The sequence below is a fragment of the Plectropomus leopardus genome, chromosome 12, assembly GCF_026936395.1.
Source record: "Plectropomus leopardus strain MGB_pleo_1.0 chromosome 12, ASM2693639v1, whole genome shotgun sequence".
Taxonomy (NCBI): domain Eukaryota; kingdom Metazoa; phylum Chordata; class Actinopteri; order Perciformes; family Serranidae; genus Plectropomus; species Plectropomus leopardus.
In genome coordinates, this window is record NC_142187.1 from 17,117,443 (window position 1) to 17,131,354 (window position 13,912).

The window sequence follows — 13,912 nt, forward strand, 5'->3', positions numbered from 1 at the left end:
GTGCTGTTATGTATTATATGTTACCTGGAAGTCAGTGTGAATTCCCTGGAAGCGCTCTGCGTCCTTGGCCAGCTGGCAGCGGATGTCTTGGCTGTTGGTGAAGATGCTGTTGAGGTGGGCCCATGTCCTCTGGACAGACATCCAGGAAGAGATGACCAGATCGGCCACCATCAGCTTCCTCTGCCATCCACTCACCTCCGCCTGGAAATACTCTACGTACTTACTCATCAAGATGTTCTGCAGCTGCACCTGAAGAGAAAATAAAATTTGGAGTTTTACGTGGTGATCTGTAAGAATCGTGTTTAATATATGTTCAGATAAACAGAATTATAATTAAGCACATTTTTGTGCTGACCAGATACCTCCCTAATGTCAGGGAGTCAGACCGACAGTGAGCCCCATACAAGTTGTGTTTCCAAAGTTGTGAAATATTGCATAAAATAATTGTGAATTAATTGTATTGTCATCAAACAGTTTAGAGCAAATAAATAAGTCTAAGCTTTATGCATGGCAGTACTCTGCCAGTGAGCAGACTAAAAACTGAGGCTGCAAACCGTAAACAAGTCACCATGCCCATCTAACCTATCTATGAGAGGAAAACCTTGAAGAGTTCAGAACTTTGTTTTAGTTGGGGCATTTTTTAATTGTTTTTTCATGTCAACTAGTATTTGACTATGTTTCATGCTGTACAGAGACAAATATAAATTAATTGCATGATTCTAATGCACAAAAAAGATCAACAGAAACAGCTGATCAGTCATGTGAGTTCAATGTCAACTATGTCAGATTTAATATAGTGAAGGTGTTTACATATCTCATTTAGTACATCAACTCTAAAGTAAGCATAAAACCTTTTGTGCAATCGTAATTGTTTTCATATTGCTTTTCTAATGCAATACTTCAAAATGCACAGAAAAACACATCTATGGAAACACAGCTACAGAAGCATAAAACAACACAAGAAACTAAAATATTTAATCTGAGCCTCATTTCTACATCAGAAACAATTCAGCATTAAAAACAATTAAACTACTGAAAAAAACTAAAGACCACATGTTTGGGAGAGTCAGTGAGGTATCGCTCACCTGGTTGTCCTCAAGTGTTTCTATCAGATTCTCATCAGCTTTGAGCAGAGGGGTTCCTGTGCTGGTATGAGTCTCATATGACAATGACATAACACTCCACGTCTGGGTTATCTCTGCCAAAACCTAAGTAAATGTAGAAAAAGTTTCTTAAAAGACAAGGAAAAACATATAAACTGTGAATCAAACTGGTAAGGATGTTTCTAAGTATGCTAATTGTCTCTTTTATATTAATATTATTTGTAATTTCATCTTTCTTGTCCATTGTGAATCTAGTTTATGATTTTTTGTAGTAGTCATTTTAAGAACAAGATAAAAGTTATTTGGGTTAGTATTTGCCAGAAATATTTTTTGAGATTGAAAATTAACGTTTCTAACAACTAGCATCCTGTAAACTACTCTTTGAACTGTTTCTATAAATGCAGTATTGTGACAATCTCAACAAAGTATTGTCTTAAATAGCCATGACCCTTACGACTGCTGCACTGATACACAGTACAATACTCTACTAGCGGTTGGTCTTGATGATACTTACTTTTTCTATGGCCATTTCTTTTACAGACTTGTCCACAATGTTTTTGACCTCATCCTCCACACGGTGAAGCTGTAATTCCAAAAGGTCCCCCAGGGTGGTGCCCTCGCCCATTACAAACCTGACCTGAGGACCAAAAGGGATACACAGCCACCATGAGTGTGATCAGATTTCAGACTGGGATAATTGGGTTCACTGAACTGTGCTGGTCATGACAGACCTGAACATGAGTCGGCAGGATAGTTGAATGAAGGCAGAGTACGAGAAGACTAGCTTTTAAAAAAAAGAACAATTCTAGGCTCATACTAGAGGGAAAAGTATCACATACAGAGCAGAATGTGATCACTGGTGAAACATTATTGAATCAGAGATATTGTGATGCAGTAGCTGTGACAGTCTCGTACACCGGTGGTGTTCATAAGCTGTTGCCAGTGTCTTTCTCTGACAGCGGAGTTTTGCAGTTCGTTAACGGCTCTCAGCGAGGTCAACAGGTTCTTCACAGTGGACTCCAGACCCATGTAGACGTCCCACACCCGCACCTCCTTATCCAGCATCTTCATCTCCTTTAACATGTAACAGAAATGGTCATAAACTATGAGAAACAGGGTATCTGCAGCTTTCAACAAGTTAAATTTAAGACTTATTTTCAAGACCACCATGAATGTAACTTAAGACCCATTTTACTTTGAAACTCACGCTCCTGATGTGTGACAATATTTGTTGATAGCAGGCGTTTGCTGCTGCCCTTCTACAGCTGCTTTGTGTTTGTCAGACTTCGCATGCAATTGTAATGATTTTGTAACCAATGTCCCATGTTGCAGCCTTCCTTTATACAAGGTACGGCGGGCTTTAAGTTGGTTTTCAGCAGGTTTCAACCACACACTGAATTCGCTGTTCTCTAACCATCTATAATTAAACTTGCACTTGCCCATTGTATGGCCATAACTGCAAATAACATTGGGGGTCATTTTTCTAAGTACGATGTAACGCTGCTGAGAGGGTCTGAAAAGCCACTAAATAGCGATAAAGACAGCACATTAGTAGGCCTAGTTCTCTATTTCCCTCACCCTGGGACCTTAGACCGTCTTGTTTGTTTGTTTTTGTATGTGGAAATGTTGTTTTATTACAAAACATCTGTAACAGTGTACCCAACACTATAACAGTGAGAACACTGATTTATGGAATCGATGGCGGGGAAGTATTGAGTTGTAAATGACGGAAAAAGTCATCAATGGCGGAGAAAAAGTTAAAATAAAAGTTAGATTGAACTTTTTTTTAGACTTTTTTTACTCTGCAGACTCCCTGGAGAAAAATGTAGTATTTTTCTCAATTAAAGATTTTAAACATAGAAACATCTAACATTGTAATTATATATGTATATATATGTATATGACAGAAAATAAGAAAAAACAGAATAGATCCCCTCTAATGTTTTTCTGTGGAAGCTTTTCATACTTTGGCGAATCGTCTGAGCTCCATGTCCATCTGCTCAACATTGATCTCTTTCCATGGAGTCTTGGTCCAATCTTCTATACTGGTCTGAAACGGACAGGAGGATGAAAGCAGGTAAAGGTCATATATAGGTTTGACATGAATTTTATAGCTTGTGGGTACGTGCAGTGTGGAGACTCGCACATAAAAGCTGAGCCTCAATATGCAGGCCCTTCTGCCTTGTCTTAATGGTTTATTTTTGGAGCTCAGACATACTATGTAATCAAAATGTCAGCATATCTGTATTTTGCCGATTTACCTTCACAAAGATGACCATGTCCCAGACTGCTTTGACCAGGATGATGTCAGAGCGACACTGGCGCAGTTGCTTGTAGTCTGGGAAACTGACCTCAAACAGATCGGCTGTGTCCTGCAGCTTCTTCATCTCTGCCTCCATAACTGCTACTGCTCGGTTGGACTGGAGAAAAAAAATCTTTTCACATGCTGTGGCTTAAAATTGTATGGTTTGTTAGATTGCATGTAACCGAAAGTGTGACTTTTAAACTTTTCTTGTTGAATAGGAGGTACATTTCGCCTCCCTGTGCTCACCTTATCCATGAGTTTATATGGCTCCTCCACAGTGATCTTAAAGATTGACTCAGTGCGAAACTGTTCTCTAAACTCATGCTGTTTGACCTAAAATGTGAAAAGAAACTACAAAAATCAGAATTCTTTGAAGCTGCAGGTCCTATGCATATCTGTCTTCATCTCTCCATCTATCACTGTGCACACCGGGGGCTGTGGCGTCAGTCATTTATAATGCAGGAAAGAAAAGGAGAGGCTTTATGTGTCCGATATTGAGCTCTTTGTAAGGGGTTGCCACACTGATATCCTACCTCACACGCACACAGCCTCACCTCAAACCGGACACATTTCCTGCGTATTACGGAAACTTCATTTGACTGTAGTGGTGCCACTTCATGTTTAACTGTGAATGCAATTTTCCTCAGACTCTTCCACTTCTCAGGCAGCTCCTGTGTTTTGGAATAACAAAGTAAAGAATATGATGTTATGATAAATCTTCAAATTTTGCCAGCATGTATGGAGATGTGTGTATTTGTGCATTGGCACACACTTCTAGCTGTGTGTAGACGCTCTCTGGCAGCTGCTGTCCGTAGGTCTTGAGGAGCTCAGCAGTTGACTTCAGAGGTTTGAAGTGCTGTTCATTGCTGATCTGCCGATCTCGTATGGCCATGAGGTGTCCCATGATGTCCACGAGGCCTGCGTAGTCGCCATCTGACACCTTGTTAGAAAGGCCGTGGGCCGTGTCCTGGACAAAAGAGGATAATTCCCTCACGCTGCAGGATAGAGAAGGGAGAAAATGATGTAAGGGTTTAAACACATGATATAAAAATAATAAAATCAATCATATCACCCGTCACCCCCTTAGTTGAACAATTAAAACCGATTGCTTATTTGGTGTGCTGTATTCCATATTTTGAAGTAATTCTTATATGTTTTTGTACTTATTGAAAACGACAGAGATATTCAGCAGTATTATATGACTCAATGGTCGCTGTCTCCTATTTTCTTTAGGAACTTTCTCATTTTGCTCAGTCCATCTAAAAAAGGCAGCCATTTTAACTGTTAACCCTCCTGAAGTGTAAGTTTAAAATGGCCAATGTCTTCATGTAGTTTAAAGTTTTGGTGTAGCGGAATTAAATTTAATCAGAGTTTAGAATGAAAACTAAACTGATGCTTAAAGAGAAGGGTTACAATTAATCTGTTTTTTAATTTTGAGCTAGTTTTTTGGTGCAACATGATTTAAAGTTAAACAATGATTTAATCGGGTTTGTTGGTGCAACCCAGCCTTAGTGTGATAAACAAATGTGTGCCTGACCTCTGATTCACATGGTTGAGCAGGTGCTCCTTGAACATCCAGCTCCATCTCTTAATGACATTCATCAGTGTGTGCTTGAAGGGTCTGATATCGAGCTGTAACCAGCCGAAAAACACCCTTCTGTCCTCCATCTTGCTCACTCGTACATATAGAGACTCAAACAGGTTGATCTGGAATAAAGAACGACAGTGACTCAAAGACATTGATCAAAGAGGAGGACTTTGGTGACACTGACCAGCTCCACAAAAAAAAAAAAAACCCAACAAAACACTCAATTGTGGTCAAAATGATTTAGGTTAAAGGCTGTTTTAACTACAAACTTGAGGCACACCTGCTCTTTGAAGTTATCCAGGGTGGGTGGGTTCTTCTTCAGCTCATAGTCTGCATATAGCTCAGCTTCCTCTGTACTTAACACGTGGCCGTAAAGCAGGAACTGTCTCATGAATTCGGACCTGTGGAAATTGAGAAAAAAAGACAACTCTTCTTTTTAAGGACGCTTTTCAAGTAATGAAAATTGATATTGTTAAAAGTTAAAAAAAACAAAACAGATCCAAACACTTCTGACCTGTCATCAGTCCAGAGGTAGCGGTAGCTGGCAAACGATCCCTGATATTCTCTGGCCTGAAAATCAACACAATCTTTACTGTAAGCATCATAAATGAGCTTTATGTGTGGCGTAGAAACACGCTTACCTTAGCAATGGCTGCACGTGCCCGTGAGCGGATTATATGGCACATCTCTGCCAAATCCTCCATTTGATTTATGTCATTCTACAGGAAGAAGAAACAGAATAGCATATGACAAAGATGTCTGTGTGTGCAGATATATTGCTCTATAGGTGAATGTACGCACACTGTGTATTCAAACCTAGAATCTAATTTGCACCTGATAGTTATCCAGCTGTTTATGCGTTGCCACTCTGGGAATGAAGGACGCCATGTTGGTGATGTTGGTTACCATCTTATCCACAATATCATAGAAATTACCACTGTGGCTGAAGTCCAACGAGGGGTCAAAGGTCATCTCATTACTGTTGAGCACCAGCTGGACCTCAAACAGTGGTGTTATGCGCTGGGCTGCATCTGTGTTGTCCATAAAGTACTGCAGGGAGCAGCGTACTGCACTGGAGAAGCCTGTCAGGATCATGCGGTCCACATAGTCTGTGTAGGCCTGCCACTCACTGCTGTCCAGGTCTGTAACACCGAGCAGAGACCGGCTCTCCTGGAGTAGAGTGGAAAAGTGATGTGTTAGAGTGAGTTAAGGGGAGGAAAAAAAAACCATTTGATAATCATACAAGGTTCCTAAAGCATAAAGCACATTGGATTTAAGATTTTTTTAATGTCACCTGGAATAAAATCTAAGACTAATTTTACAAAAACAAATATGGGCAATCAATTGTTTGGGGAAAATTTTGCCCAAATATTTATTGTAACATAAAACATGTTTTTGGTGATGTTCAGGCAAAGGGAATTCGGCTGATTTTATAAATCTAAGATAATAATAACAATGACTTTAAAAATATTTAATTTTATAATGCAACTATAAGAAAAAAAATCATGAAATCACATTTCCCATGTTTGAGCATTTTTAAGACTTTTGAAAGATTTATTTTAATCCCATTTAAGGCCTTATTTTTTTAGATTAATTAACTGAATGCCCTTTAAGACTTTTAAAGGATCTGCGGGGATCCCGTCTTGCATATGACTATGAAAGAGATCTGTAGTGAACAAACCCTTTGCTTAAGCATTGAGACTAAGATGAGAGAGTATACCTGCAGCAGTTTGTGTATTTCCTCCCCTGTGCTGCTGATGAGAGCGTGCTGTTTGGAAACACTCTCTTCAATGTCAGAGAAGATGAGGAGAGTAGAACCACGGCTCTTTCTGGTGATGAAGGCACGATGGCTGAATTTCCCCATAAGGGCTTGGATGGCCTCCACGTTAGCTTTACTCTTTTGGACACGACTAGAAATGCTCTGGCAACAGCAAAAGAGGGAGACTATTACAACCAGCAGTCACATTCTCTTTGGTTGACAACTGCATGTTGATTTTTGTTTTAGGACTATTTGTTATAATTGAGGAAAGCTGGCATAGACTACACAATGAGAATGCCAGGAATCATGCTACTTTGGCAAGCAGCAGTTTCATAGCAGCTTTTGATTTTGATATTGAACAAACTCTAAAATAAATTATTTATATTTGAGCAAAATATGCAGCTGATACAGATGTTTTAAAATAGAGGAGCACAGTGTGAATATGCTGCAAAAAACATCAACATGAGTCCTGAAAAAAACTCACTGCAGTCAAAACATTTTCTAAAAAATACACAAGAAATATTCAGCACCTTGACCAGGTCCCTTGTGCTCTGGATATAGTCCCACAGGTCGTCGTGAGCCCAGGTCAGCTCCCGGAGGGCTGGATCCAGCTGTTGTCTCGTCCCATCCATCTCATCTTTCACCAATCCCAGCTCCACAGCCAGGATGGTACTGCGGAGCTGGTTGTACCACTGGGTCACCATAGTCAGTGTCTGTGTGTACTATACGATACAATGCAGGGTTAACACAAAGCAGAAACCTCTGGGGGGAAAAAATGAAGCCACACAAAGTAACGAAAACTGCAGTTCCTTAAAAATCCACTTGAAGCCATTTCTTTAAGCAAGTCAGACCCCCAAATGCCCAGCTTTACAGTAGAAATAAACATGTTTACAGGCTGGTACAAAAAACAGTTTGGGTCTCTATATTTAGTTATCCGATTCATGACAACTGAACTGGGAGATCACTTTTATATAGCACACCCCTTTAAATTTTATAAAGGATAAAAGTTATTTAGAGGCGTGGCCACTTTGAGTAACAGGCTGTCTGTGAGGTGTCACCACAGTCAGATCCACCTGGACAAAGTGTCAAACTTTAAACTTTGAGTTCACAAGCCAATGGGTGATGCCACAGTGGCTTTGTATATTATTTTTATAGAGTCAATGGAAAACACTTTCATTCTGGAAAATTGTCAACATATTTCACAGGTCAAAAAAATTACAGCCACATATCTCACCGAATACAGCTGTCTGACATTACATCCAATTCAACAGAAAGCACTTAGTTACCCACCATGTAGAGTGTCTCCCGTTTGGAGTAGAGATGGAGAGCTGCTTTAGGAATGTTTTGGTTCTTCAATATGCTCAGATACTTCACCTCCCTTAGCACTGATGTCAACTGGGGACAGAGACGGGGACAGAAATAGAGAGAGGGAGGAGGGGAATGCAGTAAACAATTTGTTGAATCTTAAGTTGCAGCTCATTGTTTTGTTTCCTTTTACCGTGACAGCGAAAATCTGAATAGATAGGATCTGCATCTTAAAGCGGAGATCTCATTAGTGTCGGAACAAAGTGCACACACACATACACAGTACATTACAAAAATGTGCATCAGATAAGTTGTTTATCCCTGGATTAAAGTGCCTGATTCTGTCGCTCCTGGTAATACACATTCATTGCCGCTGCACTTTTCACTTTGTCTTGTTTCTTTGATTTGATGTTGAGTGCATTTTGTGATTTCCTTTATCCAGGCACATACTGTGGTTATTGCTGCTAATGCAAAACTGTTTAGAGTAAACAAACCACTGTTGCCACTTCTGGTAATTTCAGACACACCAGCTAAAGGATGCTGAGGAAAGAAAATGAGGCTAACATTAAAGCTTTCATGAAATTAGTGCAGTTTTAATTAATGTCATACTGTAGTTATCACTGATATATTGCAGCAGAAAATTATGTGTACTGTTTGTATTCATATGATTATCCACTTATCTACAGTGTAAACACAACCTTAGCATGCTTAATTGTGTAATGACTTGTATAGTTGCATATCTGTCATAAATGTTCCATCGTTTTTCACTTAATGTAAAATCCAAATTATGTGTTAACAGGTACAACTGCAGGTACACTTCTGCATCAATTCCAATGGATAGAAAACTATTCAGTTATTACAGTTACATTAAAAAGTATTTTTTTGTGCTTACTGCAGGACTGAAGTTGACCTGGAACAGGCCTGTGTCAGTGTCCAGTGTGAGCAGTGGGTCCTTCAGGTGGGTTTGACAGATTTCCTCCAGGCCCTCAGTCCACTCTGAGAACAGCTCCTCATCATGTTGGTCCAGAACCTCCAGAACATGCTCACACTTTGCGAGGACATCGTCTGCTTCAGCACACCCCAGAGGCCTGGAAGAGAAGAGGGTAGACAAAAAGCCAAAGAAAAATTAAGAAAAGAGTAAACTATAAATTTTTATCTCTATTTTGTAAATGTTTCCAGATTAACAACATTTCCAAAACCTAACGCCAGCTTTATTTAAAGTGGCAATCTCGAAGATTTCAGTACTGGTTGATTTGGCGAAATGATTCATTTAATACTGATATCAAATCTGCATTTTAGGTCTGCCTGATGACAGTTGTTGCATGAAATGATTGTGTCTGCGTGTAATAAGTACAGTTGAACAGTACATATGGGTCAGCTGGCAGAGGTTGCTCCTGTTGGTGAGGATGCGATTCCGAAGCTCCTGAGACCATTTGAGGTTGCCGGCCACTAATGGCATATTCTTCCCCAGGACAGTAGAGCCTGACCGCAGCTGAAACACATAGGCTGAATTAATTTGGCTGACTTAAAGTTAATACCTTAAGACTTTAATACTTTAAGTTTGTATCACACGGTTAGCTAAATCTGTGAATTATAACACCATATGTGTCATATTAAACTGAGAAATCCCTGCTATTGTATAATTCAGTGTGGTAGCTGATGATATGACTGCACTTTTCTATATTCTGAAGTAAGCGTGTCAATATTCAAATGTCATCCATGATTTTTTGTCAGTGTTAAGCCTCTCTTACCCCATCTCTGTGTCGATCAAGTATAAACTGACAGTGGTCTACTTCCTCGTTAAACATGTCCAGCAACACGTTGTAGTTGGGAGAGAACAGTTGGTGAATCCTGGGTCTCTCAAGTAGAGTGCTGAAGATCTTCAACAACTAGATGAGACACAAAACCAACACAGTTTTGGAACAGTGTTCTGATATTTTGAAAATTATCTGGCTTTTAATCTAAATTGAAATCCCAAATGATGGCCATATATTTCTCAGCTAAGATCAATGTGATTCTAACGTGCTTTACATTTTCTACTCGCTCTTTTCACACAGGCACTGAACTACTGAATACAATAATGGGATTACTTAAGGCGCCAAGATTTCAGGGACATACCTTAAATGTTGACTTCAGGTTTTTGGAGTGCTGGAAGGCCAGATTGAGGACAGTTCCCAGCCTCTGGTCAAAATCTCTGTTCTGCTCGATGAAACGACTGTAGTGATGCACAAAATCCTGCACACAAGATAGCATTAGACAGAATGATAGGTATTTTCAGTCCCTTCTCCGTTTAAAAAGCTTTGAGTTATCATTTGGCAATTTTATTCCATTACATTTTCAGTGCAGCTGTTCAACTTCTCCTTTGCTCATCAGTATTGGCTGGAATAACAAGCACTCGCAAAAAAAATGTAACACAGATTAATTTATGATTCAGTTCCAGTTTTAATTGGCTGAGTCACAGTGGAAGCTGTTGTAAAATAGCTGTAAAATATGTAGTAAATTAAATAAAATTGATGCACTGACTAATAATGACTGCTGTTACTGCTTCTGGCGTGTTGCTTAGCAACTACTCCGCTTTGTTACTTTTCAATTACTGTACTGCTGGGCAGAAAAATAACATCTAATTGTTATTTTTTATTATTTGGCTGTGCCTGTCAATGCCATTTATAAATTGCTGTGAATCCCAGCCCTTTGGGGCTTATTAATTACACAGCAGTGTGATATCAAAGACGACTGTAAGAAACAATCTTACTAGGCCTCACATCGTTAGTATAATCCAGGGGGTCATATTTGCTCTCTCTGAGGGACCGCCAGCGGTCATGAAACTCCTCGCTCATACTGAAGATCATCTCATTGAGGACTTTTCCTCTGGATCCACCCAGTTCAACCTTTTCCAGCTTTAGAAAGTCAAGTGCTGTTGCAAAAAGTTCCTGCAGATGAGAGGAGGGTTAAGGTGACAGGATGGAGGTTATCATAATTAACAAAACACTTTCTGTGTTGTGGAAGTTTTGCTTTTCACAACAATAATATGCACTTTAAAAATGAATATACAGCAGTTTATGGAAAAATGGATGGAAAAAATGAGTTCTTAAAGTAAATTGTTCTGGCATTTTATTTTAGGAATAACAGCCAGATGTGCACATTTCTAATTAATTCAATTTAATTCAATTTGCTTTATTGGCATGGATGTTTGTAAAACAGTATTGCCAAAGCCTTGGACACAATTAATCTTCCTCTAAAACCAACACAAACAGAGCTATGTGTGCCGACCAATGCACCTCGATCATAAGCAGCCTCTCCATGATGCGGTCTGTACGCTTGAACACAAGTGTAGCAGGAAAGTCCCATAGCTTGACGTCCTGGCTGTGTCTGTAGTAGTTGGGGATCCGCTGGCGGTGAGTGTGAAACAATTGCTTTAAGGTGCGAAGAACTGAGATGGTTATCTGGACTCTCTCCACCCCCTCTTCAAGCTCCATCTTAAAAAGCTCTTCGGGGATAAGGTAGGCAACGGCCTGGAAACAAACACACAATCATATCAAGAGGATCACAGACAGATATTCAGTCTCTCTCTCTTTCACACAAAGAGATGCATCACGGTACCTTTTCAATGATCAGGTTGCAGAACTCCTGCAGGAGGACCACCATTCGTTGTGGAGTGCAGTAGTATTGTGAGCGGCTCCAGATGAGACAAAGTGTGTGGAAAAGAGGAGGCAGTAGAGCGTCTACCTGTGGAAAACTCCTCTCTTCTAAGCTGCTGATCATTCTCCTCAGAGGGCGTAGATACAGATCTATGTCCTCCGCTTCCAGCACCGCTATGATAATCACATACAGCATTTGTAATGGAAAACATGATCCTAATAGGGGGTAATTTAACCCATTAAAACCTGATCAAATTGGCTAGATTTCTTTCAAAAACAAGAAGGCAATGAGCAACAAAACAGAAAATGACCCAAAAACGAGCAAGAAATTAGTAAAAAGTACAAGAAAATTACTAAGGGTATTATTTGTTTTTTAAGTAAAAAAAAAACTCAACAAAAAACAAGGCAAACACATCTTAGAAAAAAGTGCTTTAAAAATTACAATAATTCTGTAACATAATTTTAATGTAATTTGGATCATTAAAAATAGTTTTACCCTACTCATTTTTCCCAGCTTTTAAAAAATATTTTCTTTCTACTAATTTCTTGCAATACATTCAAAGGTTCAAGGCTTAAATACTCGTGAAAGGTGTCTGAAATACAGCACAAGGAAAATGCTGTAACTCCAGGTTTAAAAAGATTAACAGAATACAAATCATGCTGTTGTGTTCTTAGACTGACAATATCTAGAACTGCCACCACTGCTAAATAAGAGTGATGACACAAATATAGAACAGCATAGTTACATTAACTGGAACTGATAAATGATGAGTATTGCTGATCTACCCTCATCGACTTTGCGGCAGATGTCCATGAAGGAGGAGTAGTAACTGCTCTTGGCTCTTTTAAGGATCTCCATGATGTGCCCCACTTTCGGGCTCTGGATCTGGAAACAAGGAAATCAAAGTAGGATGTACTCTCAGTGGACACTTCAAGTATACCTTTACAATGTGATGCAATTCAGTGCAACGCCTCTGCCATAAATTCTACTTGCAAATACTTGCAAATTTCTAACATTCAATTTTTGTTGACATTCTCTAAAACAGTGGTTCACAACTGGTGGGCTGTGTTACAAAAGTGGGTTGCAGGTCCATTCTGAATTGACAGAAAGTGACTTGCAAACATGTTAAGGTTGTAAAAAACCCGCTAAAGTTTGAAGTACAGTGAATTTCGAGTACAGAGCTTTTATTTCAAAGTGCAGTTTCCTGTGGTAGAGTGAGATTTTTTCTGAGTACAGCAACTATTTTAATACCCTGTTCTATGCTATTTGTTTACTAAGCTTTAAGTAATTGAAATTTCTTTTTGCAGTTTGTTTCATTTTATTGTGTTCTGAGCCCAAGTTTTATTTACATTTTGTCAAATAAAATTGAATATATGGTCATTTATCTTATGTGTGGACCCTGAACTAATGACTAAGGAGAAATCTGGACCCCTTGGTGAGATCAGTTGGGAACCGCTGCTCTAAAATGTGTAAATGAAATTATATGTTTTTGAGGGTTTATTTTGAGTTTATTTTGAGGGTCATTAGTAAAGTGAATATCATGTCATGAAAATGCATTTGGGGTCTGTTGGCATTTAATAATTCTCGCCTTTCAAGCTGTGGACTCAAAATCTGTTCTTTGGGAATAATAACAGTCTCATATCCAGTCTATATGGATTAAACACACCTCAAATACTGAAACATTAAGAACTGCAGTTTAAGTTTACACTTTGAACTGACTGCACCCTGCCAACTTTAACAGAACTACTGTCATACTTGTGACTGGATGCCCAGCAGGTTTTCCCTCTGAGTGGTCCAAAACTGGAGCTCCACGTTGGGGCCTGGATGGTCTCCCCGGAGCAGCACCATACCAGAGTCTTTCTTCAGAATGTTCCATATCTGTCCAGACCACTGAACTATCAAAGTTTCTATAGAGTATAACAAGCCACGGTCCAGTGGCCAACCAGTGGGGCTGAGGGACACAGAGGGGGTGGGTAAAAAATGGCAATATGGGCTTTGAAAGATGAAAGTAAAGTTTGCAAACTACAAATAGGATTAAAATATTCCTTTGATAAAAGTGTCACCACAACCAGCTTTAATCTTTTCAGTTAGTTTGACACAACCAACATTTCCTGAAATAAGCCATCACTGCCCAGTTTGCATGTTAGCGACATACCCATTTGAAAATTGTAGTAGTATATGACCATACATTGGATTAAATATATATTATGCAA

At 39.3% G+C, this 13,912-nt stretch overlaps 1 protein-coding gene across 1 annotated transcript in view; it reads right to left on the reverse strand.

The window, feature by feature from the left end:
• dnah9l (dynein, axonemal, heavy polypeptide 9 like) overlaps positions 1-13,547 on the reverse strand; it is a 44,742-nt gene extending 31,195 nt beyond the window's left edge. Inside the window, exons 1-26 of the mRNA XM_088085038.1 lie at positions 13,455-13,547; positions 12,485-12,584; positions 11,661-11,872; positions 11,339-11,572; positions 10,823-10,990; positions 10,179-10,295; positions 9,812-9,949; positions 9,428-9,552; positions 8,953-9,148; positions 8,046-8,150; positions 7,286-7,477; positions 6,717-6,917; positions 5,831-6,166; positions 5,638-5,715; positions 5,511-5,566; positions 5,277-5,397; positions 4,946-5,115; positions 4,181-4,403; positions 3,963-4,079; positions 3,655-3,741; positions 3,365-3,523; positions 3,070-3,153; positions 2,019-2,177; positions 1,618-1,740; positions 1,086-1,208; positions 25-249 (exon numbers count right to left, since the gene is read on the reverse strand). Coding sequence (XP_087941164.1) covers positions 25-249; positions 1,086-1,208; positions 1,618-1,740; positions 2,019-2,177; positions 3,070-3,153; positions 3,365-3,523; positions 3,655-3,741; positions 3,963-4,079; positions 4,181-4,403; positions 4,946-5,115; positions 5,277-5,397; positions 5,511-5,566; positions 5,638-5,715; positions 5,831-6,166; positions 6,717-6,917; positions 7,286-7,477; positions 8,046-8,150; positions 8,953-9,148; positions 9,428-9,552; positions 9,812-9,949; positions 10,179-10,295; positions 10,823-10,990; positions 11,339-11,572; positions 11,661-11,872; positions 12,485-12,584; positions 13,455-13,547 — 3,942 coding nt within the window. The remainder of the gene's footprint in view (positions 1-24; positions 250-1,085; positions 1,209-1,617; positions 1,741-2,018; positions 2,178-3,069; positions 3,154-3,364; positions 3,524-3,654; positions 3,742-3,962; positions 4,080-4,180; positions 4,404-4,945; positions 5,116-5,276; positions 5,398-5,510; positions 5,567-5,637; positions 5,716-5,830; positions 6,167-6,716; positions 6,918-7,285; positions 7,478-8,045; positions 8,151-8,952; positions 9,149-9,427; positions 9,553-9,811; positions 9,950-10,178; positions 10,296-10,822; positions 10,991-11,338; positions 11,573-11,660; positions 11,873-12,484; positions 12,585-13,454) is intronic.
• Positions 13,548-13,912: the final 365 nt, after the last annotated feature.